The sequence below is a fragment of the Orbicella faveolata genome, unplaced genomic scaffold (genome assembly GCF_042242905.1).
Source record: "Orbicella faveolata isolate gen_17 unplaced genomic scaffold, um_ofav_v1 contig_2, whole genome shotgun sequence".
NCBI lineage: Eukaryota > Metazoa > Cnidaria > Anthozoa > Scleractinia > Merulinidae > Orbicella > Orbicella faveolata.
In genome coordinates this window covers 3,913,368-3,939,788 of record NW_028301547.1, presented here as the reverse complement: position 1 = coordinate 3,939,788, position 26,421 = coordinate 3,913,368, and the positions used below count along the sequence as shown (strand labels likewise).

The 26,421-nt window shown below is 39.7% G+C and overlaps 2 protein-coding genes across 2 annotated transcripts; both read right to left on the bottom strand.

Annotated features, from left to right (window-relative positions):
- Positions 1 to 1,758: 1,758 nt before the first annotated feature.
- On the bottom strand, positions 1,759 to 3,960 carry LOC110061865 (histamine H2 receptor-like). Its single transcript, XM_020768725.2, has one exon. It carries the CDS (start codon positions 3,674 to 3,676, stop codon positions 2,600 to 2,602), a length of 1,077 nt encoding a protein of 358 aa, XP_020624384.1. The 5' UTR covers positions 3,677 to 3,960; the 3' UTR covers positions 1,759 to 2,599.
- Positions 3,961 to 5,880: 1,920 nt separating this feature from the next.
- Positions 5,881 to 26,382, bottom strand: LOC110061862 (uncharacterized). The gene is made up of 25 exons (XM_020768723.2): positions 26,059 to 26,382; positions 22,614 to 22,796; positions 21,458 to 21,675; positions 20,806 to 20,911; positions 20,450 to 20,543; positions 19,286 to 19,337; positions 18,720 to 18,782; positions 18,074 to 18,332; positions 17,701 to 17,989; positions 17,287 to 17,379; positions 17,061 to 17,133; positions 15,749 to 15,841; positions 15,179 to 15,217; positions 14,329 to 14,418; positions 12,950 to 13,066; positions 12,110 to 12,301; positions 11,535 to 11,678; positions 11,205 to 11,324; positions 10,764 to 10,843; positions 10,358 to 10,493; positions 9,755 to 9,877; positions 9,513 to 9,614; positions 8,229 to 8,239; positions 7,921 to 8,053; positions 5,881 to 7,044 (listed from the first exon to the last, which is right to left on the bottom strand). Exons 1-25 carry the CDS (start codon positions 26,204 to 26,206, stop codon positions 6,997 to 6,999), a joined length of 3,006 nt encoding a protein of 1,001 aa, XP_020624382.2. The 5' UTR covers positions 26,207 to 26,382; the 3' UTR covers positions 5,881 to 6,996.
- Between the last annotated feature and the right edge of the window lie 39 nt (positions 26,383 to 26,421).

The following is a 26,421-nucleotide window of genomic DNA, read 5'->3' as shown; positions in this document are numbered from 1 at the left end:
TCAATGTACTCTGTGATGTGCAATGTACTGTGTGAGGGCAATGAGGGCAGTGCAAACTTTGTATTCCACGCTTCAATTACTCTTTTCTATCTTCGAGTTCGTAGTTACAGTTGAAATCTGTTTCCCAAATAGGAAGTCCTTTTGTTTAAGGAGCTACGTCACGGTTTCCGCAACTTTAGAAGTTTAGCCTAAATTATTCAAGTTCCTCATTAGTAATCCGTGTTAAATCTTCTCCATCCTTAACCATCCTTGTTCATTTATGGTTTATTATTATCTCTTGGGGGTTTCTCTATCCTAGTAAACTACTATTTTCAGGTTTCCTTCAATTTAAAGGTAATTTTGTACATGAACAAAATAACTCAAAATGCCGTGACTGAATTCCTTTAAGTGATTCGTGTCTGAGACAGACCACGAGCAAGCCCTCTGTCACCCTGCTCTGTCTGTGGAGTGTTTCCTCTTGTGCAATTTCTTTCCGAGACGCTCAACAGAATAAGAAGAAAAAGGGGCTGCTTGTTGTCAACGAGAACATATGAAGGGCATTCAAGCTGGCGCTATCGAGACTCTCCTGGGATATTTTTCCTCGTAAAGAAAGTTTGAACAAACTCTTCCCTCTCTACATTATTAATTTTATAGAGAACTTCTATGACTGGCTTTAGGCACGGAAAACTTGTACTGGATTTTGAAAATTTTTCAGCAATATTTCAAAATAAAAATGAGCGATAGAAATTTTACACAACGTTTCGATGTCGTCATGACATTATCAAGTGACAAGAAAATAACGGTTCAACGGTGTTATATACGCGGTGAGAGGTGTGATTGTCCATTAACATGTTTGTTTAAACAAATAGTTTCGCGCGGGTGGAATCGATTGCTTGTTCAGGCTAGGTGTCTTACTAATAAACGTAAAATTTCTATTTCTATCGCTCATTTTTATTTTGAAATGTTTATCGAAATTTAATCTCATTCAAATTCAGCAATATTTTAGTTACATTTGAGCCGCTTTATTCAACAGAATTGCGCACAATTTGCTGATGTTTTTATTTAGAGCGTTTTTTTTTTTTTATTTCAGTTGTGTTTATTTGTTTGCGTGTTTTCTCAGCTCTGCTATTGGTCCGTTTATTGAACCAATCTAAAAACGCGTATTTTTTCCGCGCTTGGTGTGGGTCACGTGTATTTTGCTTCGATTTCTATTTGGTTCACTTAGTTTTGTTTCATTGTTTTTGGCCAGATGAGAATGAACTGTGTTTTAACTGATTTAAATTCAAATGAACGGCCACATGAAGTAAGAAACGGTTTTTCTGCACCATTTAAAATTTTTTAAACAATACGATTTAAATTTTAGGAAATTCTCCGGTTCATTTGAACTTGAAGCTCTTGCTTTAGTTCAAAGTCAACAAAGCTGTCTTGCATCAGTCTAAGGCGATTCTTATATACCGCTTTCTAGGCATAATGGTTTCTGAGATGATCAGACATTTCTCGATATAAGTACATGTTCATCGTGTTTTAGTGATCCGATGTATTTAGTGACTGGATTCACGGAGTTCCACACGAGCTCGGCCAGATTTTTAAAAAAAATGAAAGTTAATTTGCTAGTACGACTTTCTTAAGGAATAAGCTGGCCCAAGATCATGTAAAATGCACACTAGTTATGAAGGGTTTTCTCATAAGAAAATTGATGGAGAAATGACTACTTCAAAAGTACGTTTTCATTTGTCAAACGTTTTCCTCAAAAGAATTAAAAGAGAAGACTAAACCATGACATCAATGAATCTTTACTGCTCGGTCAAAGTAATAACCTACAGATCTCATTTAATATTCTTTTTTAAGATACTGTATGTAAGAAGTGATCATAAATATTGACAATTCTTCAAATTAATTAAAAGCTGCTTAAATGGACTTAAACATGACATCAATCAATCAATCTTTGTTGTTCAGCCATAAATATGGCTTTGTCATACAATGCTTTTTTAAAGTTAAGTACTTTTCATATCTTAATACGGGGAATATCTTAATTTAGGGCGCAATTTTTTGGGGGATTTGTGTGGACTTTTACATTTATACCGCACTTGTACAGGTAAACGTGACATTTTCATGGGGTTTGCATTGATATAATATTCATCTTTGCTACTGGAGCAAACAAACCTTAATAATCACACTTGCCATCAATTATTAGTGCACTACTTAAAGGATGTTGGCAACTAAATTTGCACCTGTTCCCAGTGCACACGCTTTTTTGAGCTCTGTTTTTTCCGCTATGTCCGTAGATGCTGAACGCGTGATGGAGATCGTTTGTTACAGCCTGGGAAACAACCTAAAAAAAGGTTTGGGAAGTGCCTCTGCCCCTCCCGGGTTAGAAACTCATACGTGCAAAGTTCAAATCCATTTTGTTGCTGAGAGCAATTGTAACTTTCCATTCAGGAATAACGAACTCCAGGTTTTTAAAAGTCTTTATAGATAGTGTTTTCAGATTTTCTTCAATGTTTAAAACTATGCTGCCGTCTTCATATAGTTAATACTATCGTATTAGATCTGGTACCAAGCGGCTTCAAAAGTGGAACGTTCCCTCTAAAATTCAACGCTCTACATAGATCACAGATCACTAAACGGGTGACGAAGGTGCTTGACTGAGGTTTTCAGGGCCACAGTGACTTAGCTGCGTGTGGCGAAACTTGTGCAATCGCTTGTTCTCGGTCTGTTTTAGTTTATCTCCATTTTCGTCTGCGTATCCGCCACAAAACAAGTTTCTAAATCCGCGTCTGTACTGCACGGAGTGAAAAGCAAAAATAAACGGGTTTAAGCACGGGTTAATCAGTGCTATGACAATGGTGGTGAAGTGAGCGGGCGTATTAAGCTGCACGAGGTCGAAAGCGAAACACACGTAAAAAACCTGATTTGGCAACCAACAAAAGGCTAAAACCAGAGTGGAGACAGCTGCCATTCGACTGATGTTGTGGCGCATGTGCGAGCCAATTCTGCGGCTTAGTACACGTGACTTTCGGGTTTCGGCCAAAACTCGGAGGTACAAATTACAATTTATCGCGAACGGAATGACAAACTTGAACGCCAACTGAACGATTCCAAGGAGTTTGTGAATTGGAGGATCGACAAACGGGATCTTGACTACTTCGCAGCTTTCCAAAGCCGAGTTTTTTTCCGGGTTATATTTCACTTCTAAGGGCAACAAAGAGTTTGCACCAAGCGATAGCACCCATATCGTAAAAGTCTCGCATACGAGACGTTTTTTGTGGAATTTTGCGCGGTACTCGAGTGGTCTCGCTACCGCGTACCAGCGTTCTGTGGCGAGTGCGACGGTAATATAGACTGAGGTAGTCGCGGTGCTGAAAGTTAAAAAATGCGACGAAATGACACGGCAAAATATCTCACCGCCAAGCACCGGTGCGAAAGGTATCTCTTGGAAGATAAATCCCGGTGTCAATAAGATCGCAGTAGAAACCAGCAAGTCAGTTATGGCGAGGTGAAATAAGTTCACATTATAAGGACTCCTGAGCATGTCTTTGTTCTTCATGTTGACCGTGCAAACCATAAGGCTTCCAACAATGGTGAACACAACAATCACAGAGAAACAGACAAGAAGAAAATTTTCCTCTTCGTTTGAGGGTGTAATACCTCCATAGATATCGGCGTCTTCGCTTAAACCATTTCTGTGCACAACCATGGTCGATAGAAGGCAAAACTACTCCAAAACTGGCGTGAAATTTTCAGATCACGTTTTGGGCATGGTGAAATCAAAACGGATGTGGTTTGCTATGAATCTAACGTATCCGAAGCTTTTAAGGGCTAAAACTGCAACGGAAACTTTTTAAATCTCCAATTTCATTTTAGAGGTAATTTAAAAGCTATGCTAAAACATGATTGGAGGATTAGAGAGAGTCAAATTATCAGGTACACATGAAATTGCCGTATTAACACCAAGCTGACCAATCAGAGAACGTTTCTACTACAAAAATTGACAGGGGAAACAACTTCGAGTAAAAAATTACGTTCCAAAATTTGCTTTCAGAATTGCGAAATATGATTTATTTACTTTAAAGCTAGATGGTTTTTTAGACTGTTAGTCATAGGCTTCAAGATACAAGTAAACGTGCCATTTTGAAGTTTGAACTTTTAACGCGACGTTTGATCTTTGCTTCCAGAACAACTAATCAGCAGTTTGTCACTTTCTCATACATTTCACCGGATAATTTCAGGAGATTGCCACCGAAATTCACAGCTGTTCACTGTGTCGCACGTTTTTTCCAGCCGCCGCACGTGTTTTATTGTTATCTGTTTTGAACATATTAGCGGTTTGCTCCAGAAACCAATTCGGAAATAATAAATTTCAATAAAATAGCCGAAGTTAAACCGTCTAAAGGTGACTCTTAAAACCACCGTGTGTCAAAAAAATTGGAGTTAAACGATAAGGAAGTCTGTAAAGAAGTCTGTAAAACCAAATCTTAATCCAGTTTTTTTCTCAGTCTCGACAGCTTCCGAAAATTTCACGAGATGTTCCAAAGCCCTACACTTTGAAGGGATATTCTTTTTTATGTCGCGTACTCAGTCCTTGACATTAATTAAGTTCATGTGAAGTATATCAAGGAAAATTTTCGGCGACTGATCGTATTTGATCGAATAACTAAGTTTTTAAAGATTGCCGTTACCGAGTGTCGTTTAGCCGGTAGGTCCTGACCGCGTGCGTGCATTAGGATGAAACAGACATGCTCTTTTCCCTACGAGTCACGCATTCATCGACATTAGCGTTATTTCACCAGTGTCAAATAGGAAAGAAAAGAGGAAATAAAAGAAAAGAAATAAAGGTTGACACAATTTAAAGGTCTGTAGCACAAGTCCAGGCACTTTATTCAATTATGTGAACCTCCTCCAACCCTGTACGTGTTGGAAAATGGTAATTTGTGCCACAAATTACCATTTTCGAACTCTTTCCAAATGTGTGAACAATTTCCATCTTCGCACTTCTAATGGAATACTCTAGTTACACAGATAAAGTTCCTGTGTGTTTTAATGACTCGTACGTGCTTCGTCAGCTTACGACTTCCTTCACCTGGGAAGCAAAATCGAGAGCTTTCTTGTTCCGTAGGCGGAGCCCACTTCAAGTAAGTGTCACGGAATGATCTATGGCGCCATTCCAAAGAGAACCCCTATTGTCTCAACTTAAAAAATATATAGATAAATATCTAATACACCATTCTAAAAGGTTTTGGTGTTTCCGGTTTAAAGGTGGCAAAGTTGCTACTCAATTAAATTTAAGAGGTTTCAGTCTAAGGAAAAACGACAGAAAAAACCCAGTTTGGTCTGTCTGGTTTGTCTAAATAACTTCTTTAGAGAGATGTTCCATAGCAACTGTTTTTAAAACCATATGAAGCACCTAAAATTGAATGATTGAGAGAAGATATGGGTTGTTGACTAAGCGTAAGGGCAAGCTACCGTTGTGATTACACGCGAAAAAACACTAGAAGGAACTTCAATTAAGGACTTGTTATTTAGCTTAGGAAGACAACGAACTACCTGAAGAATCTTAGACCTTGGAGGTTCAGTGTTTTTTTCCAGTGGGATTATTTAATTTTCACATACTTGAAAAGACTTAGTGCATTTGAATAAAGTTCCTTTGTGCACTGTTTGGCCCGTGTTAAGACCAGCAGCGTCTAGCGCACGGGCATCAGGTAACCCGAGCGGGCAAGATGGATCAGATGTATCTGTTCTTGCCCGCTCTTGTATCAGAAAGTACTTCATCTTGGCCACTCGCCGAGCCAGCTATAAAGCAAAAATTGCTCTTGCAACATTGCCTTGTCTTCTCTCTACACAACAACCGAGCAGTTACAGTACACTGATCTACAAGGAAAACAAAAAAATAACGCATACACATTTTATGCTGTACATGATTTAATTAATTCAAACCCTAATAAACATATTCCTATCATACATTTACAATAAATTTTACAATTCTACACACTTTAATAATCGTACATTTTATAAATACTTTACATCTGAGAAATAAAACGTAATTTTCGTGCGTTTATAGAGTTACAGCAACACACGTGGAGGTTTGGGGGAACAAGGATCATAAACCAACTCCACTCCCCAGAGTACAAATTTCTCACGATATTTGTACCCTTGGAAACCGGTTTAACAGGTCAGTTGCAGTCCTTGTAGTTTTCCTCTTACGCAGACTCTCTTCAGGCTCGTCACGCAATCTTTCCTGAGGAGTGCGTGACAAGCTATAAGTGGCTACTTGGCTAGTTCCTGTACGGCCTTCTCCCAGGCCTTCACGGTCAATTGATTTCGGTGACGTATCCGAGACATACGGCCGGACCACGTGATCCGAGAAAGATTGACCGAGACGAAATATCAAGATCCAGGAACTAAGCAAAGTGGCGTTACGGTTAGAAGTTAAAGTTTGTTTTAAGGAAAAACATTTTAGCGCATAGCTAGCATCGCTGCACATTTCTACAAGTCATTTTTAACGCCAAAATAGCGAGCGACTCGTACAACTACCGAAATACTACGAGTGATTACTCCATTATCTGATGATTCCAGCTCTACCAAACTTTCGTTACCGTATCTCTACTTTAGGAAACGCGGATAAAATGTTCAAAGGTTTACTCTGTTTCGTTTAAAAAATAACTCAAAAATAGAAAACCATTCAATGTTTCTTTACACTAATCAAACCGCGCGGTATATTTATCATTGTTAAAAATAATTGCACAAGCCTTTCTGGTAAAAGCATAGAATTTTGCTTACATTACCACGCAAATTGTTCCACGAGGAACTTTTTCACGGGTAAATAACTGGCAACCACTAAAGAACACCTTTCACCGACAAATCCAAGCTGTATGATAACATTTCTTGTTCGAACTTTTTCTTTTGTCAAGATTGTTCGCCTTCTCCAGCCAGTAGCACAAGCGTTGAATATTTTCCTTGAAATATCTTGGTTATTGCAGGAGCGTTGTTTGAGCAAAATGTCTTCGCCTTAATTCAACATTACATTGAAAAAGTCGGGAGCGTGATCACTTCAAACTCATCTTCGTCCTAAAGAAAACAACAATGAAGACGTGCATTTTTACTTGTCTTAAAGGAGTTCAGTCACGGTATCTTGGCCATGTGCAAAATTACCTTTGAATTGAGGGAAACCTGAAAATGGTAGTTTACTAAGATAGAAAAACACCAGAAAGATAATAATCAACCATAAAGGAACAAGGATGGTTAAGGATGGAAAAGATTAACACGGATTGCAAACGACGAACTTGAAAAATTTAGGGGAAACTTTTCAAAAGGTGCAACCCGTGACGTAGCTAAGGGCGAACAACCCAACTGGCCATATTTTCTACTACTTCTCTCTCCCCGGGTGGCAGGGAGGTCCCACGTGAGGTAAATGATCGATGTCTGTTAGGGGTGTAAATTACGGATTAAGGTGTTGGGGACAGAAAGCCATGTTTACCCAAGCCATGTTTACCCAAGCCATGTTTACCCAAGGTACATTTCACACCGTCACAGTGTGTTGGGAGTTTAAATCGGCGATGATCTCATTCGATGACAACGCTTTTATCATTATTAAGTCACTATAACGCTTATTTGTCTGTTGTGTTCTTGGTTGAAGGGTCCAATGGAGCTCAAGCCACGACCAGAATTATTCTCTCCTATTGGAGACTAATTCAGGCTCGATTACCAGCCGCGCTGTTCGGCATCGTAGGCATAACTTAAGTGAGCGGCGGAAATCGAGCCTAGGGGGACATGGGAGTGCTCCCCTTCCCGGGACTGATGTCTGGTGCATTCTTGAAGACTATATATAACAAACAAACAAACAAAAACACAAAGACAACAAACAAACAAACAAACAAGCAAGCAAGCTAGCAAACGACTGCGTTGTAGCCGTCAAGATAGCCACATTTGTTAGCAGTAACTGACCTCTTCGTCGACTTGTCTGATGCTGTTGTGTTGAAAGCAGTTCTCGCACACTCTTTCAGGGTTCATGTAACCAAACTGAGGAAGAGGGATTCTCTGTTTTGAACATTCACTGCAGAACACTTGACCACACGCTCTGAAAATACAAGAATTATTATTCGACAAGAGTCTATTTAGATCAAAGCGAATACATAGGATGAAGAATCAACGGAAAAATTTGGACGAAAAGGCAAAAAAAAAAAAAAAAAGAAAAGAAATTTCCTCATTGGTAAGAACAATAACAGTATTTGTACGAAGTAACATTTCCTCACCTGCAATGATGCTGTCCAGCGGAAATCACATCAGGAAAGTAAAAAAAATAAAACCAGTCTGTTAGCAGAATTATCATCAGGCCATCGCAACTAAGGCCCAGTTCAGACGCCGAACTTTTCATGAGCCGAACCTAATACGTTGAATTAAGTACATGAAAAGTTCGGCGTCTGAATCAGTTAAAAACGGCTATTTGAATTTGGAACGGCTCAGCCGTTCTTTCCGCCTAGCTCAGCCGGGAATTTCGGCTTTCGAACGGATTTAATTCAGACGTCGAACTTTTCATGTGCCGAACCTAATGCATACACCTTGCCTGAAAATCGCTGATGTTTCGCAGTGTTTTGGTTCAAACTAAATTAACTTCGGTGAATTAAGTTCGACGTCTGAATCAACAGGAGTACTTTTGATAATTTGGGTCGGTCCAAATTCGAATTATGTTCGGCTCATGAAAAGTTCGGCGTCTGAACTGGGCCTAAGTTATCAGACTCGCGCCCAAGGTGTCTTTTCAAAATCAAAACATGTTGATAGCAAAGTAACACACGCAAAGTAGCAGTCCTCGCGTTTCCCACTGTTTACCCTCCCCTCCCCTGCACTCATCAACACGACCAAGTCACAAAATGATACACAACATCTCACATAATACTGAACTAGGAAAAAGTTACTGAGGAACGTTTGCACTACACGCAGAACCAACGATAGTTAAGGTTCAAAACAGGAACAGCAAGGATGTACTGGACATATTACAGTGTGACTAGTCGAATAAGGCCACCTAGAAGAAACTAACCAGTGAAGACTTATACTGAGTGCAATGGGCAAGAACAAGTAACGGTGTGTTTGACGCGAAAACATAAACACTATCGACTCCTCTGCGTCATATACACTCTCAGAGATTCAGTTCTTGAGGGCGAATTATCATAATTATAAATCTCGCTCGAAAGATTTAGCTTGAAAACTAATTTTGCGACAACTAAACAAAATCGTTGAAAAGCGTACAAAATTTAGGATCGAACTAACCAAGCAACAAAACGCAAAGTTTCCTGAGGGGTTCGCAACACTGAGAGGTTTTCAATTTTGTTAAGAACTATTGTTCGTATTTTTGAATGTTATTGGTTATTTGAGAAAAAGATCGCTATCCTTTGTTCTTTAGTAACGTTGATTGACCATTAACTCTTTTCCAAGTGGCTCGGTTCGAGAAGTCGCACTGTAGTCAAATTCTCAAAATTTTATAATCTTATAAGAAATATATGGAGTCCAGTAATTAGAATTTGAGAAGTTGACCTTAATACCTTTCTTCTGAATTGTGTAAATCTCTGTTTACAGTCCGCGCATTCCCGCGCTCTATCATCCGGGACCCAAATAACTGAATCCAGCGGCTTGGTAACCACCGGCTGAAAACACCAAACACCACAACAACAATTAGTGCGATTGAAAACATCTTGTAGGAAAATCAATTAAACGTGTTTACGGATCAGTCTGAGGGGCAGTGAGAATTCATTGACACCCACCTCTCTCTTCCCCCTCAACTTACCTCCGCATCGCCGTCATCGTCCTGAATGGTGGGGTCCTGAGTTGACCAAGCAGTCTCGTCGAATCTTAAGAAGTAATCCACCCACAACTGAAGCCTTCTTGGGTTTGACACGGGAAATAACGTCTGTAAAGTCAGGAGAGACAAACAAGTTTTAAGGGATGAGCTATAGGATTAAAATAACCTACAACAAGTATGGAGCCAGCTTCTCCTACAGCACAGAGTACAAAGGAACCGTTTCCCTCGCATTTTTATGAAAAGTTATATCTCGTCCCTGGTATTATCTTAGTTATTTGTTGAAGGTATTGTCTCAATTTAGTTCTTTTATTTTACTTTCTGTGTTATACCTGCAAACTAGCGGGTGAGATTGTCCTCACAAAAGCTTAGTGTATATACACAATAAACTTGACTTGACTTGACTACCTTCTGACACAAAGCTTAGCATCACCTAGAATGTACCCTAACCCCTTTCCCGGAAAAGGACAGGGGTACCAAGGAGAGGGTATGGGAAACAACAGATTTTAACTTCTTTTACATATACACAATTAAGTCTGTCCCAAACTCCAGCTGTCTTGTCCGTAAATTCATTAAGGCCAGCCCGCCTACCTCTGTGTACTTTCTGTAGGTTGGATTCCTGAAGCTTTCTTCATCTGCTTTCAAGTGAGCCCACAGAGATACGGTCAGAGTTGGAACCGAATGCTTTTGTCTCTCGTTCACGTTATTACAAAGAAAGTTTCCAAACCTGCAACGGAGAGACACTTTGTTCAAAAGACATAAAATATACAGATTCAGATCGAGCCTGCAGTATTTGTCAGACGTTGCCTAACAACAATATAATATGACGTAAATTGACATCACGGTGACGGAAAAAGTTCAGAACTGCGCGAAAGTTCACACAATTTGCGTAATGAGAGGAGACAGGTAGATAGCAAATGGGGAAGGGAAGGAGGGAGAGAAGGAAGAAGAGAGGAAGGAAAGAATTAATTTAAAAAACAAAAACAGAACAACTTACCATTGCGAATTAACTTGTTCTGCTATTCTAACTAAATATACTGGAGTAAATTCAAAAGCGCTGGGGAACTGTTGTACAATCTGGAAGGTGGAAAAAAATGAATTAATTAGAACAGAAAAAAGAGAGAATACAGAATGACACTGTCAAAGAGCCATAGTGTCAACAGACTACGAGACAAGCTGAGAAAAATTTAAGGGCTGTTATAATAACTTGAGAAAGCATTTATTTGGTCCCAAGCACGGAACTACATGCACCCGGTGCAAAGCGCGGAAAAAACTTGGAGCGGCAAACGTACACTGGTGCCAAGCGCGGGAAAAATTAGGTAAACCAAGTAATGTCCGGTTTGTTTATCCTCCTGATTGGCCATCAAGGAGATAGCTTCAGTCCAATTAGTAAAGTACGTCGCGCCAGTTATGACAACCGAACGTTTGATCAATTTACCTGCCACACACAGTCCAAGAACTGTAAAAACACAGGTGACCGCTGACTGGGACAAGACAGATGGCCCAGTCTGTCGCGGAAACGATGACCAAATGATATCCACTCTTTTTCTATGAGAACCTAACGAAATGATTACAACAAAATAAAAATTATCAAGATTTTCGTCCGCCTGGTTCTGTGGCAAATAGCTGTGAGTGACAATTTAATTAAACAGCGAAGATGTTATGTAAAAGTAACTGTTATCATAATGTTTTCCACCTAATATCAGTTTATCGTCAGAATATAAATGCACTATAAGTGTTACTTGCATGTGATCCTAGCGTTATTTACCTGTAATCCTGTTATCGTTCTATAAAACGGGTCCAGCAGCAGCTGAGCTAGTGACGTCAGCTGTGACGTTCGATCCCAGCCGTCACTGCAGTGCACCAGGGCAGCGGCACCTTTATCAACAAACCGAGCAATCGTCACAGCGCCCTGGAACCAACAAACACGAAAATAAAAACAATGAAGATGTCTTGACAACGTCATGATGACGTCTGTATAATGAAGGTGATAATTAGAATGACGATGGTGCAAATACACACACATATAACATAACAACGGATAACGCATAACACATAACGCACTGGCGCATATCTCCCCCGTGAAGCGGCTAGGAGTATTGCAATTCCCCCTAGATGGGATGCTTGTCCAGCTTTCTGTCAGGTTGCCCTAATTAATACGAGTTTCCCTGTAACCGTTCAGGGGTGGTGAGAGTGGTGAGAGTAAAGTGTCTTGCTCAAGAACACAACACAATGACCCCGGCCAGGGCTTGAATCGGGGATAGAAATGTATCGATCGTTGGACCACTGCTCCTAACACCTACTGAAATTTAAGATCCTGCGTGGATGAAGATATTACGGTACCTTTAGGATAGATGTGATGTACGCAAGCCACTGGGTCGACTCTAGATGTGACAGCCATTTCTTCTGCGCTGAAGATTCACAGACGCCCTGCAGTCTGTACAAGCTGTCCCGTACAGCGTGAATATTTGGAATATCGAGAAACAACAGCTGGCAACCTTGGTAACGGTTTATAGTGTCCTCTGTTCCCTTGCCCTGTAACGACAAGACCACAAACGAAAGAGATCATCCAATTCGACATCAGCTAGAACGTTGAATCAAGTTTTTATAACGAGTAAAACTGTTCATGTTTTTCTACATCTACATTGGCACCCGTTGACAATGAACTTGTGAGATGTGTTCCAAAATTTGAAAGAAAAAAAAAATTGGTAGGAGTCGAGGGTCAACACGGTGAAATGCACACAATCTTTTCCCTCCCTTTCTAATTGAAAACACCCCTCAAAACAACAACAATTCCCCCAAGAAACTTTACAATCCCCTGCTTCAAATTTAAACATATGCCGATCAACTGCACGACCGTTAGACTCGATTACTAGCCGCTGTTCGGGAAAGGAGCCCACGCTGTTCCCCCGAACTCACAGCCGTGTCTTTTCGGGGAGAAATGCGACCGGACCCGAGAGAACGGCGGAAATTGAGCGGAAATCAAGCCTAGACGACCGTCGGATCTGTAATCGGCTTAGAAGTTTGGAAACTAAACAACAGGAGGCATTTTGTAGAGTTTGCAAGAAAGAGACTTCCTGAAAACCACTTTGAAACGCTTCGAGAGAAACATTTCTGAGAAGGGACCAAAGAAGACGAAGTTAGAAAAAAAAGTCTCAAACTAGAACACAGGGTGTAACGCACCTTAAGCATATTTCCTCCCGCTGCAAACATGGATCTTGCATCAAAAATAACAAGCTTGTCTGTACATTTATTACACTTCCTAGCAGTGCTAATGACAAATTCGTCGTCGACAGAGTTCTGAAAATGAACAAACCACACAGACTGAAAAACAAAGCAAATACACATTTACACTGGCACAGAAAACAATCCAACACTTCGGTCGAGTATACAGAGAATAGTTCTTAATGTTATGAGTTTTTGAATGTACTTGTATGTAGGCAGTTTACTTAACCCTTTGAATACCAACTACGCATATATGCGTAATTAATGGTCGTACTCTTTGTACCACTTGTGACGTCATCAACTTAAATGTCATAAGATTTTCTTGATAAGCAGATCGTACTGCTAGGCTAGCCCTTTCTGCACAATGGTCAGGTCTAGATATCGACGACATTCCGAAGTCGCAAATCGAAAAACAACGTTATCAGTTTTGGTGCAAAAACGGTGGTAAAATGGTCCACAACGCCTATGATTGATCAAGGTCCATTTCTAGGCTTCGCCCGTAATTAACATCCAACTTTTCACTGCAGCCAGAAAGAACATACAATGCAAAAGGTAGCCAGTGTAAAAGGGCCGAGAAAAACAGAAAGGAAAGGGCCAACAAACGAAATTGAGAACGGTTAATGGCAAAAAAAAAAAAAAAAAATTGGCTTATGCGCATGCCCGGAATTGAAGTTTTGCTCAATTTTGCGCCTATTCCTCGAAAAATCTCACCTTTTAGTAAAAAAAGCTTTTTTAGCAAAACTTAGGCTTATTTAGCGTCCTGGCAGCTAAAAAACCTGACTAAACGGTTAAAAACGGTATTTTTTGGCGAAAGTTTGGTATTCAAAGGGTTAATATCCTGCTTGTCTGAGCTACTTACAATAGTTTAATGAGGACATTGCTAACAGTGCAACCTACATGTTGTTTAAACATTGATGATGTCCACTGTAAACAGAAAAACATACTAATGAAGAGGACGCAGAGACAAGAGGACGTTCACAGACCGACTGTTAGTGTTTTACTGACATTTCTAGTGCACCGAAGAGGGATAAAAAATGACGAATAAAGCAAAACAGTCAAAACTTAAACAAACAGCAGCCCGGCGTGCATTTTCTAAGGAAAGAAACGTTGTTGCTGCGTTACCAATCATCGCAGTAGCTAATAACTAAAGGCAAATGTAATTTTTGCTTCTTTTTTGGTGTGTGTACTGATGTTTTCTGCTCAGAAGTTCACGTATGGACTGATCCATCAATTTTATGGACAATAAGACATGAAGAAAATTTCTTTCATGCAGCTTTTAAAATCTGTCGGTGAAAAATCCTGTAAAAGAACACCACAAATAAACACGTACTACTCACCTTGAAAGCAGGACCAGTCTTTGGCTGTGCACAACGCATGATGAAATTTTCTTTCTTGACATTGTACCAGCACAAGACTGGAAGACGACCCTGTAACACCATAAATACCATATTAAGCAAGCCTTGCGCCATATTATTGACAAACAATAATTCACCAGGCCCGCGTTTTTCAAAAGGTGGATAACGCTATCCACCGGATAAATCACTATCCAGCGGATAGCGCGGTTTGTTTTTTTAACACTTATCCACTGGATAGCGATTTTTATCCAGCCTTCGAACAAGTGGGGCCTTACTGATAAGCATTGACAGATCACTGGTAAACAGGAAAGTAATCTGCAAAACTGTCTCCTTTTTTTTTTCCTAGCGTATGCCGAGCGATCTTTCCCTAATTTGCATAATTTTGATTCAGTCCTTCGCGCGGAGGATTTCAGTAAAGAAAATCCGTAGTGTTACAGAGAAGCAATATTAGAAAGCAGTGGGACAACACTGGTCCAACATTGGCAAGCAATGGGCCACCACTTACAAACAGGGAGACAACATTGGAAAACAGGAAAGCAACACTGAAAGCGGTGAATCGACATTAGTAAGGGACTTAAAGGGAGTCGATCAAAGAATAGATGGATTCGGCTATTAAACGTGCTTGTATCCTTTTTATCACCCAGTTAAGACCACCTGATGATTCATGGGAGGTTACAAATGTGAAATTTGCCACACGTAGCTGATTGCATGGGAGTATGTACAAACAGAACAATTGTAACATCACATGGTCTGAATTCGGTGGCAATAAGGATGTAGACACGTTAGACGAATCCGTCTATGTACCACCTGATCAACAAAAATACCAACTAACCTTGCTTCTAAATGCAGCACACTCTTTTAAAGTAGAGTCCTGTAGACATTATACAAGACAGTTAGTAAACACAGGATGTGGCCTTAAACGAAATGATACTACCTTAAACAAGAGAGCACTGACCGATAGCAACTCTAGTCAAACGCTAGTTCTCAACTTCTTACATGTTCCAGCTTATCAGAGGAAATTCAGTCAACTGCAGACACGAAAACCACTTTTTGGACACTTGTAAATTTGTTGCGATTTTCAAACACTGCTCTGATTAATGTTTGATGAGATACATGGAATAGTACTGAGCCACTCATAACGAAGTTTTCATTTTCCGTTGTAAGAAAGTTATTAGCTTGGCAATGGATACACTGAATACCCTCTCAAGGGATTAAAAAAAATCCTAAAAACTGCTAATGACGTGTAAAACTAACGGTCCATCAAGGTTACATTAATTGCAGATGCCATTTTTCCAGAACTTCGATGCACTTTTCCCTTTGAAGTTTGACTACTTTATAGCAAGGATTTTGGCTCTAGGATCATTTTGTTTTCAGTTTTTAAATATCTCTAATGAACTGTTACCTGTATTTCAGCAGGAACATAAAACAGTGGAGGGTAGGAACTACAAAGAAGGAATGCCTGGTTGATCATACTCACACGCCACTTGTCAGAAACCTGGAACAAAAACAGGGATTATGGAGCTCTATGATATAAAAAGATTGTTCACAGCCTCTCTATTTACGTACGCGACAGAAAATTAACCAATCGGAATTCCGCTTCGCGGTCGTCCGATTTTGTTGATCACTCGTATGATTACAGACCGAACTGGACTCCACTCAGTCCTATTACCATCATTAATACACCTGCTTGAGAGGGACACTGTGAGAGCAAAGTGTCTTCTTGCCCATGAACGACATACACGTACAAAACACAAACAACAAACCAGGTGGCCACTGTGTGTCCCTCGGTTAAAAATGTTACAGGCCGGAATAGTCGATTCTCTTGGAAAGGACTGTGACCAAAGAAAACGTAAATAGTCTTCCGTGACAGTTAATTAAACAATTAGACTATGAACTCGAGATTTCTAATGAGCGATAGGTGATAAGGGTGCAGCCCGAGTCAACTATCTATCACACATAGAAATCGAGAGAAATCCAGTAATTTTGTTACAGTAACTATAAATCTACTATTCATTTAAGCGTTATCTAAATCCTCTTCACAGAGAGTTCGAAAACACGAAGAAGCGGCCACTATTTTGTTAAGAACCACACACTCACTATCTCAAACAGAATAAATAGTGAGTAGCATAGCTGATTAGAGAACGGCAGTCGTGATAATGTCATTTGTGATAATCGGTATTGACATAAATTAATCTTTTGCCCACATGGAACAGGAAACTGGGTGCGAGCGTAGTACGCGAAGGCTAACACAGGTTAGTACATTTGTAAAAAGAGACAGTTGAGAAGCTTGTGACATTCTACGGTCAGCCTTGCCAATAGCACTTTCGCATAAGTTTTATATTTATTGTGTAAATAACATTATCTGATTTATCTTTCGTTCTGTTGTTTATATATCAACCTTAAAAACCCAAAGGTGGTGCCGCTACATTTGGTCGGGGGTACACGGTCCCTATTTTTCCTAATAAGAAGTTTTTGGGGTTTACGTCTCCGGCTTTGGCGCATGTAGGATGCTGTTTGATGTATCTCTTATAATCCACTTTTTTGTAAGCTTATTGACTCAAATAAAACATATCTTGGGCTTGGCTGAACAATGCCTCAACCTTTGAGTGCGTTTGGTTGTGTAGTTAAGGCAAAACGAACAGCATTTGTGATAGATCATTAGCAGATTTATATTAAACTCTGTTATAATATGACTTTGTTTTGCACCAAATCACCTGTTGCCTGGCAAACTCTTCATGAAAATCATACACACTCCATCCACTTAGTTCAGTGTCTCTTGGCAATGCTCTGAGCAAAACGAAACAATCTCAAGTTAACGACATCAAATGATCCTAACGTAACAGAAGCCCACATCTGGCATGCATGCAGCCCAAAGCATAAGAAGCCAAGGGCAAAATTATTGGACATGTGTGAAATTATGAGAAGCAAACGATCACTTACCTTACAAAGTGTACAGATGGAGGATTATCAACAGCATTCATGGCCAGGAATTCCAATCTCTGATAAAATACACCGATGTATAAATTCAAAAATCTGAAAGAAGAACATAACAAATTTTTAACAAAAGGACATTTTCTAAGTTTAAAATACACAAATTGAAGTTGGTTGCATTAAAGTGAAATTTCTTACACCAAAGATGAGAGCCCATAATTAACCAAACAGTCACTGATAACAAGATTAATTAACAATAAATTATAATTTTACACTGACTTTAAGTGAAGTATTGTTTTCCCCTTAACCAACTGTAGTTTGAATACAAAAGCCTACCAAAATCCAACATGCCCCCCCCCCCCTCCCACACTGACTGACCCTATTATGGTAAGCAAAAAAAACATAACTGATTCTAATACTAACATGGATGCTGGTATCAGCTCAGTCTTTAGTCTCTCAACGGCATTGTTTATTGGCACTCCTCCACCAAATGAAGCAGCCAGTAATCCTGCCCCAAGGACTCCTGAAGTACCCTGGGGAACAAGCTGGGGGCCATCTGACCCGTGTGAGCTCACACCTGCAACGCTGCTACTGCTGCTGCTGCGTGATAAAATCTGGAAACTACTGCAGCTGCTCTGACGTGTGATGTTATCTGTGGAGTCATTTGCAGAGGGAGGGTCTGTTACCTGGGGTTGGCTTAGAGGCTGTCTTCCTGTAAAAGGCACAAATAGACAATAACATTTTGTTATGCCGAGTAACTACTATCGTTACACAGATAAAGTTCTGACAAACTCACCTTCACCCCCCTCCCCCTCAGAACCTATTGACTGCAGACTTGGTTCCTTTGTACCATCCTGACTGCCAGGTTGCAGAGAAGCAAGAATGGAATCTGGACTGGACTGCATGCTCCCAGGATCAGGCGGCATATAGAAGCTGTGCAAATATTGAGGCTTGTTCATGAAGATCAAGCGGATTGTGCGGAAGTCCCAACAACGCACCGTCAGAGTCTTCACATCAGAGAAGCCAGCATTGCCTCTTGCAGTCCTGGAGACAACCTAGAGTTTACAAGAAAATGAACGACATACAATTTGAAAATATGATGTATGATGAGATGCACTTATAATGTGGTTTTCAAAAAAAAAAAATTAGTTTGTTGTTTCTGCATCAGGATATTTGTGTAAGGATGCCAGTCTAAACTTGGACAGCTTTGTTCAGCCAGTTCGTGCCCCAGGGGTGTGGCCAGGGGAATTCTCTTGCACAAATGTGACAGGGGAAATCAAAGAACCCCTAAACGGTACCAGAATCTAGTTCTGTGGGCATAGTGCAAATTCACTTTCACCCCTAAGGGAAAACAACTCCAAAATGAGAGGTAGTTTGACCCTGCCATAATAAATTTTTTCCTGTTTCTTTTTTTTTAAAGATCTCTTAATGTAGGACCTTACCTTTTCATCTTCTCCTCTGTCAACTGACTGAATATTGTTGAGTGCAACTGACATGGACATATCCTGTAGTAGAAATGAATGTAAAAACTCATACATAACATTAACGTTAAGTGTTGTTTATTACCAGCAACTGATGTTCAATTTGATAGGGAGGATTTACATATAAGTAGCCTTGTATTGTCATCATTAGACAATAATTGATGTTAGAACCTTGTTTTGAGGGTGACCTAGAGACTTTTGGAAACAGAAATTTTGACAAAATCTTTTCACTATAATTCTAGAATCAATACTCTACAAAGCAACTTTCTCATATGAAGTACTTCCCAAATAAATGGGTATTTCTCATGGTTAAATACAGTTTGTAAAATATTAAATAGAGAGGACTTGTTCACCAACACCTATGCAGTGCCCTTCTCAGTTGCTATTTGTCTTGGATTTATCCAAACTTTGAGTTTCCCTTAACAAGGCTATTGCACTCTCTTGAGTCTCTTGCATTTATTATGAAATGATTTTTCTCATTAAAAACGTTGACTCGCAATACTGTAAATTCAATGCTTGGTACTCACATATGCATAGCCTGCTGCTGTAAGACCTGATAGGTGACAGAGAATGACAAGTCTAAAGACAAACAATCAGATTTGTAAATAATTCTTGGTTTTCACCAGTCATGTGATCAAAACTAAAAATCGTAACCATTCAATAAACAAATTCAAGAATCTAGGATATGATAGATGATTGCTATATAAACAACCTCGCCAAGAATCAGGTTTTTGCTGTTGTTCATTCGCCCGTTATCCGCAGAAGCGTGTCATCCAAATTTATAGAGCTTTGTATGGAGACGCCATGTTTGTGCCCTTCGGAGGGGCACAAACATGGCGACCGTAAAATAACAAAAACATCCGTCCTTGAGTTTTGCTATTGAAACGAACATTTTTACTCTAGTGCTCCGACACATTGAAATAAATGCTTCTTCTAGTGCAAGCACCGTTTATTTAACAAAAACTAAAGTGATAACTCGTCTTTTGACCTACGCGACAGTCTTTTCTGGCCGCCATTTTCATGTCACGCAACGCAACAGCTTGGAGTGCTCTGTTACAAAAAGAAGAACTCTGTCGAGCTAAAACATTGCCAAACATCACGTTCCTACAGGGCCTTTTATCTGATGAAACTAAAACCTCAGAAGGAAGGATAATTTCTAATTTTGGAATATGACTACGTCACATGAAAACCAAGAATACTTTTTTGTTATCACAAGGTAATAGAGAAGATAGCAAAATTATCTAGCATGAGAGCGTCTTATTGGGGAGCTTAAGAACCAACAGCAACGTCACTAAACAAAAGGTTTAATGAGGATAACAATGGCCGTGCATGTGCGTTATAGTTCTTGGTACATTTCTTTGCCGTCCTCTGCAAAACAACAACATTAAATGACCAAGTTCTGCACTGTCTGGAGAACGTGAATGACGACTGCTAATTTTTTAATCTTTAATATCAAATTCATCGCCATGTCCTAGATTCAGTTGCAAGATAACTTTGACAGTGACAAACAAAGTAAATTACTTTAGGGTACCGCGAGATTTGTAGGTAAAATATTAACTTATTTTTTAATTGACGTTGTCCTTGGCGTCGCTGTCATGGTTTCTCAAGCTCCCCATTGTATTATTACACATGTTTTAAACTTTATCTAAGTTTTTTACTGAAAATAACAGAAAGTTCAAGTTGCTGTTTACCTAAAATTTGTGAGGTACATTCTCCCAATACCTCTGTGTTTACTGACTTCAACTACCACATCATCAATCACCATCTCTACTCTTTCGGCCTCGCCTAAAAGAAATGCAAACATGTAGTGACTGTCATACAGTAACAATACACCCTGATGATGCCATCGATTGGCAAAAGCTTGGATTTTGACTCTAAATTTTACAGTAGTTTCAAGCCTCATTTGAACTTAAGTACTGTTATTTTGGAAAATGTCACCAAAAGACAATAATACAGATTATAGTGACTGTCTTAAAATTTGTGGACCCTAATGCTACTTCTAGAACAGGTACACTGTACATGTATTATTGATGGTAAGCTGCCCTACCTGGCAAATCAACCACAGAATCTCCAAATGCAACTGGGATCTCAAATCCAGGTTTCTTCTTGCAAAGAGAATACAGCTCATAGTCTACACACCATTTTGGTACAGGCTAAAAAGGAAACAATGATTGCAACAAACATATAAGAAAACATCCTATTCCTGCTTCTTAACCAAGCATTGTCTATCTTTGACTAACAGACACTGGTGTAGAGAAACAATATTTAAAGAAAGGACTTACAAAAGCAAGGAACAAATTTGATCTAAAATGCATGGTGACGCCAGACTACTATAGAGTGTTTTCACATGACATAACCATAGCCATATTGGTGTCTCCAAACAATAAAAAGGTGGCCATGTTGGTGTCCCAAACCAATACTTTGGGAGTTGAATTATTTTCTTCTGTAAACACTATCTTTTGTTCTGAGCAATAAATATGCATGGCTGCTTGCCACATGAGTGGAAAAGCTCCATACATGTACTTAGCTAAAGGTATTTACTTCAGACAAGAAAATACAGTCATGTGCCCACAAGTCTAGCTGTAGGCAGCTGTTCCATTCTACACTATACTTGAGACTGGCTTGTGCAATACAGATGAGTTACAGGTAGGATGGAACAGCTGTCCACTAGTACTACAGACACTAACTTTAATTTGTACCTGTGAGGCCGTTAGGGTTAATTCCAAAAATATTTCACCATGTACATTGTCTTTAGCTGATCCTCTTCCCAGGGGATACCAACGAGCAGTGGTTTCTTCTGACAGGAGAGAGAGTGGGATTTGAACTCGTCCCATGAAGTCGTCACGATTCAGTGTGTCATAATCCCACACATCAATCTGTATATAGTGCTGAAGGCAGCAGCTGATTGCATTCTCAACTAAAAAAATAACACAAATAATATCTACATTTATTTTTTCTTCAGCTTCTTAGCAGTCTGGAATCCTAAATAATTGAATCTGATTGGCTAATCGTGCACTCCAGCGGTCTGGATATTCGCATCCAGACCCCAAGTATACACCGCTCTGAAATTTCCAACTTTGGCATCTAAGTTTCAAGACAAGCCTTTTGTCACACCGTAAACAACATAAAAAGTAAACATTCAAGACAGAGTGAGGGAAACAGTGCAATAATCACTTTTTGTCAAACACACTCGTACACCAGATTCGAACTGAACAGCTTTAATTAAATTCAAAATCAAACATGTTATTTGCTGGCCTTGGTCAGTCTGTATTGGGAGAAACTGTGTAGCTCAGTCTTGAGTACAGCCCTTGGCCTGTGGCCTAGAGCTGTACTCGAGACCTCGGTTATAGTTTTTCCCAATACAGACCTCCTGGCTGGCAAATAACATAAATCATATATTAATTTTAAACAACATGTCTAGAACACATAGTAAATACACTGGGTACAATCAAGTAAGGATTACAGGCCTGGTGGTGACCATTAGTTGATACAGTACCAGTCAAATGTAAGTTGACAGCCTTAACTTGAAAATAAATTTATTATTCTTTGATACTGCATGTTATCAAGAATTGAGAATTGTAATGAGTTTCAAGGTTTGAGTTTCCAGTTTCCAAGTAGCAGTTTCAAGATGCTTGGGGACTGCCTAGCAGGTCCAGTCATTTTCAATGACTACCAACTCACTCTTGGCTGATACTGTATGTTGGATTACGGATCCCCTGGGAAGACCAGGAGCAAGACTGGCTGGGTTCCAAGCATTGTGCTTTTAAGCTAGAGGACTAACTACCACAGTGTGCATTCACCGACATTGTAACCAAATAATAAGCACAGCTATAAAGAAAGATTGTCATAATTTACCAGGTTCATTCTGCATCAGTTGGGGCACACCACTGACTTCAAACTGCAGTGTCTCATGCCAAGTTGGGCAGACAGTGCTATACTGTACAACAGTGCGCTGTTCTTGATTTCCGACAATCACTACACAGTATGGATCAGACTTGCCTGTTGGATCCATGACAGGGAGGTTTCGCCCTTCAACAACTGCAGCACAAGCCATACTTGTTAGCAAGTACCAGTACTCTCTAACAAAGTTGCTTTTCTATAGGTAAGGTGAATTATAACCTGAAATAATACCCCCCTCTCCCCCCCCCCCCACACCTCCCTATTTTGAGACGCTTCTCCCTTTTCTTCTCTCTTTCCAAAAAACAAAGTCTTATCAGTAACCTCAGAATATGTGTTAACTATCCAAGAGCAATGAGTGTTACATGGCTGTATTTGCAGGCTTAGGGTTACGAGGAATCTGATCATTGATTGGTGCTGGTAACAGTTAAATTCTGCAGTGTCAGGATATGGCTTGGAAAATTGCAGCTAATAGTACCTTCTCTGGATGGGACACTTGTCCATCACAGAGACCCTGTTAGGGGTAAATTCTGACATGCGACATGGCCTTGAAATGGCGACATGAGAGCTATGAATTGGCGACAAACGGCAGACTACTCCAGCAAAATTGAGAAAGCGACACCAATGGCAAGAAAGAACGACAACGAATTTCAGAACTGAGAATGCAGTGATTGCTTTAAACATCTGAGTCGAAGTGATGATGTATTTCCAGAGTTTTAAATGTGTTTTCCTCTCTCACAAGCAATGTCGACGGGTCGTGAAACCCAGGCTTTCTTATATATGCTGAAACGTCCACATCAAATAAATCGAGTCCATCATTGCCAAGTATTTTTTCTCACTCTCAGCTGAGTGAGCAGTGCCCTGAAATGACTAAAAACACACTTAGGGAAAAAGGAAAGAGATATTCAACCGTCTGCTTCATACTTTTATTAGTGGGTAACCAGTAAAAGAATATGAAGCTGTAATATCAACAAATGGCATTACGGAAGGAAAAGAGAGACAGGGGAAAGCTGCCAAGGTCTTCTCGTCTTCAGCAGCAGATAAGGGTTATACCAAATTCAAAGGAAGATTATAGATAGGAGAGATTATCTGATTGAGGCCGTTGAGATTTTGAGTTAAAGAACGGTTGTTAAACATAAACATGGTAAAAATAGTCATAGGTTCGATTGTACTTTAAGTCCAAATACTGACTGGAAAATGGCTGAAAATAGTAATTCCAAGCGTCTAAATTTCAAAATTTCCCGGGGGACCATACCCCCACATCCCCTAGGAGGTTAGCAACTTCAGCCCTCAAAAGTATGCCCAAGCCCTTAGAAAGCATGCCCCCAATATGCCCCCCAGCATGCCCCCAGCCCCTTACAAAATTTTGAAAAATTGAAGTAGCTAAGAAGTCTTTTCCTTCATTCTGAGTCGAAATGTAATGCTTTAAAAGTAACCATCAAGTAATCATTAAACCCACTGACCAGAGAAATCCTCGCTCTGCATAAGAATTCTACTGCTGAAAAGTGTTCAAAGCAAGTGCAAAACATACAAGGAATAAATTATATCCAAAGAGATACTTAGTTATATATGTACTTGACTAAAACAGCAAGGAACCTTCAATGCATGAGAAATAGTTTCAGCGTGAGAGCGCAAGATTGAATTCCTTTGCGTGAGCCTCGTGCTCAGTGTGTGAGACTTGAGAGCACTGTGTCGGGTTTTTTTTTTTTTAATAAACAAAGGTATTACAATGTGTTATAGGTGTAGCTTCGTTTTAATTGAACAAGGTCAAATTTCCTGACACAACTCCTCAGAGATGAAATTCCGACAGGCGACATAAGAATCTTGCAAAATGCCAACATGGCTGACGGCGAATTTCAGACAGGGGACATGGGTACCCCCCTAACAGGGCCTCATCACAGGTGATGTTATCCTACTTTCATAAATCCTGCTTGTAATAGACTTCACTTTGTGCTTCAAAGGCTAAATCATACATGTATATCACATGAAACACTTTTACCATTCTGTAATTTGGCAACCTCTACAGTATCAATAGGCCACATTTGATATATCAATATTCATACATGGCGCAGAGGCATTGGGGTCAAAATTGTAATTTTTTAAAGTTTCTTTTGTCTCTCAATTCCCAAAAGAAACTTGGATACAAAGAAAACAACACCAAATATAGAGGTTTGTCCTGAAAGCCTCAGAGCCATCTTAGAATATTGATGTATCAAACGTGGCCTATTTTTATATCCAGAGTTACATGTATCTTAAAATAAAACAACTGTTAGCATTCATTAATGCAAGGAACAAAATAAAAATACAGGAAAAAATCAATTTGTTCAGAAAATAGGTCCTGAATGGCCAAAATTATTAAAGGAAGAATTGGGAACAAAATTGATCCAATACTGGTAACTCTGAGTCTACAAAATGGTCCACAGTCTTGTAGTGCATGAATAAGAATGAGTTTTCTGCTACCATGGCCCATGGTCCCCAATTGGATAAATAAGGACAAGTTTGAGACTGCCTGCCACTGCATTCCTCAGTCCAGTGGAGAGGAATTTGTGCTGTTTTTTTTTTTCTTTTAAATAGCTATGTGGTTTCATTCTCTGTAATTGTGGGATTATTGAGTTACCAACTTTCAATTTCATTCTCATTACCATTATCATTCTTAAGAGCTAACCATGAGAAAATGGGGTGCAAACCTTCCCTGGGATGGATAATTTGAAAATGCCATGATACACTTGTGTTTTTTATTGACATTGACTGTTGGACTGTAGACAATATTAATGGTGTCACAAATTGAAGTTATGTTTTCAGAGTTGCCAGGTGTTGTAAAATTCAACCAAGAATTTAAATAATAACCCATCAAGTTAAAAAAAAATTCCTCATACCAATGGCCACTTATTTCAAAATAAGCTTAATAATTGTAAGTAACAATTACACACATGATGGATGTGCCATGTAAGTTTGAATATAGGGCTAAAAATGGTTACAACAACACACAAAAATGCGGATGTGTCAACACAGCACCGTATATGTCCTTCGAGAAGTATGTTCTATTATGCAAGTATAAAAACATAAATTAAAAGCGTATTGTTGTCAGATGGCTAAACATTCAATAGAATTCTGACTCTAAAGTGTCATTGTGGAAACAAAACGTCATTATTTTCCAAACAGTGGGTGAAAAAGTGTCTTCTTTTGAAAGAAAACAGAACGTCATTTAGGTGACGCAACTTGATAATTCTAACCATCACCATAAAGATAACCATGACTATTTAACGCCCATCGCCATAAACACTGTGCTGAAGAAACGCTTCAACCAGAAGCTAAAAGCTTCAGTTCTCGTAGTTTGAGAAGAGGAATGTTAGGTCCCCAGAACCTTAGCAAGTCTTTAAGAGTATTCATATAGAACTCGCACCTGTGATTGTAAGTAAAGCAGCACCGATCCCTCTCTTGCGCTGCTCGTCCAACAGGCTAGCAAGGTTTCTGGAAGCGCTCGCGAGGGGGGCGCCATCTCCACTGTCACTGCTACCCGTGCTTGGGGTACCACTTGGGACATAAAACATAGCTATTGCTTCACACAACGACGAACGTAACAGAGGTTTCCAAAATACACAAGGTTCCCCTCCTAGTTCGGATCATTGTCCTTGAAATTGAGCCAAAACCAGCCAAAATCAGCCAAAACACAAGGGTATGTTTTTGTCGTGACCCATCGTGACGGAACGCGACGAAACTGCTTCGTGACCTCAGCTGTGAACCGGAACAGCGGTCGCTGCCAAAG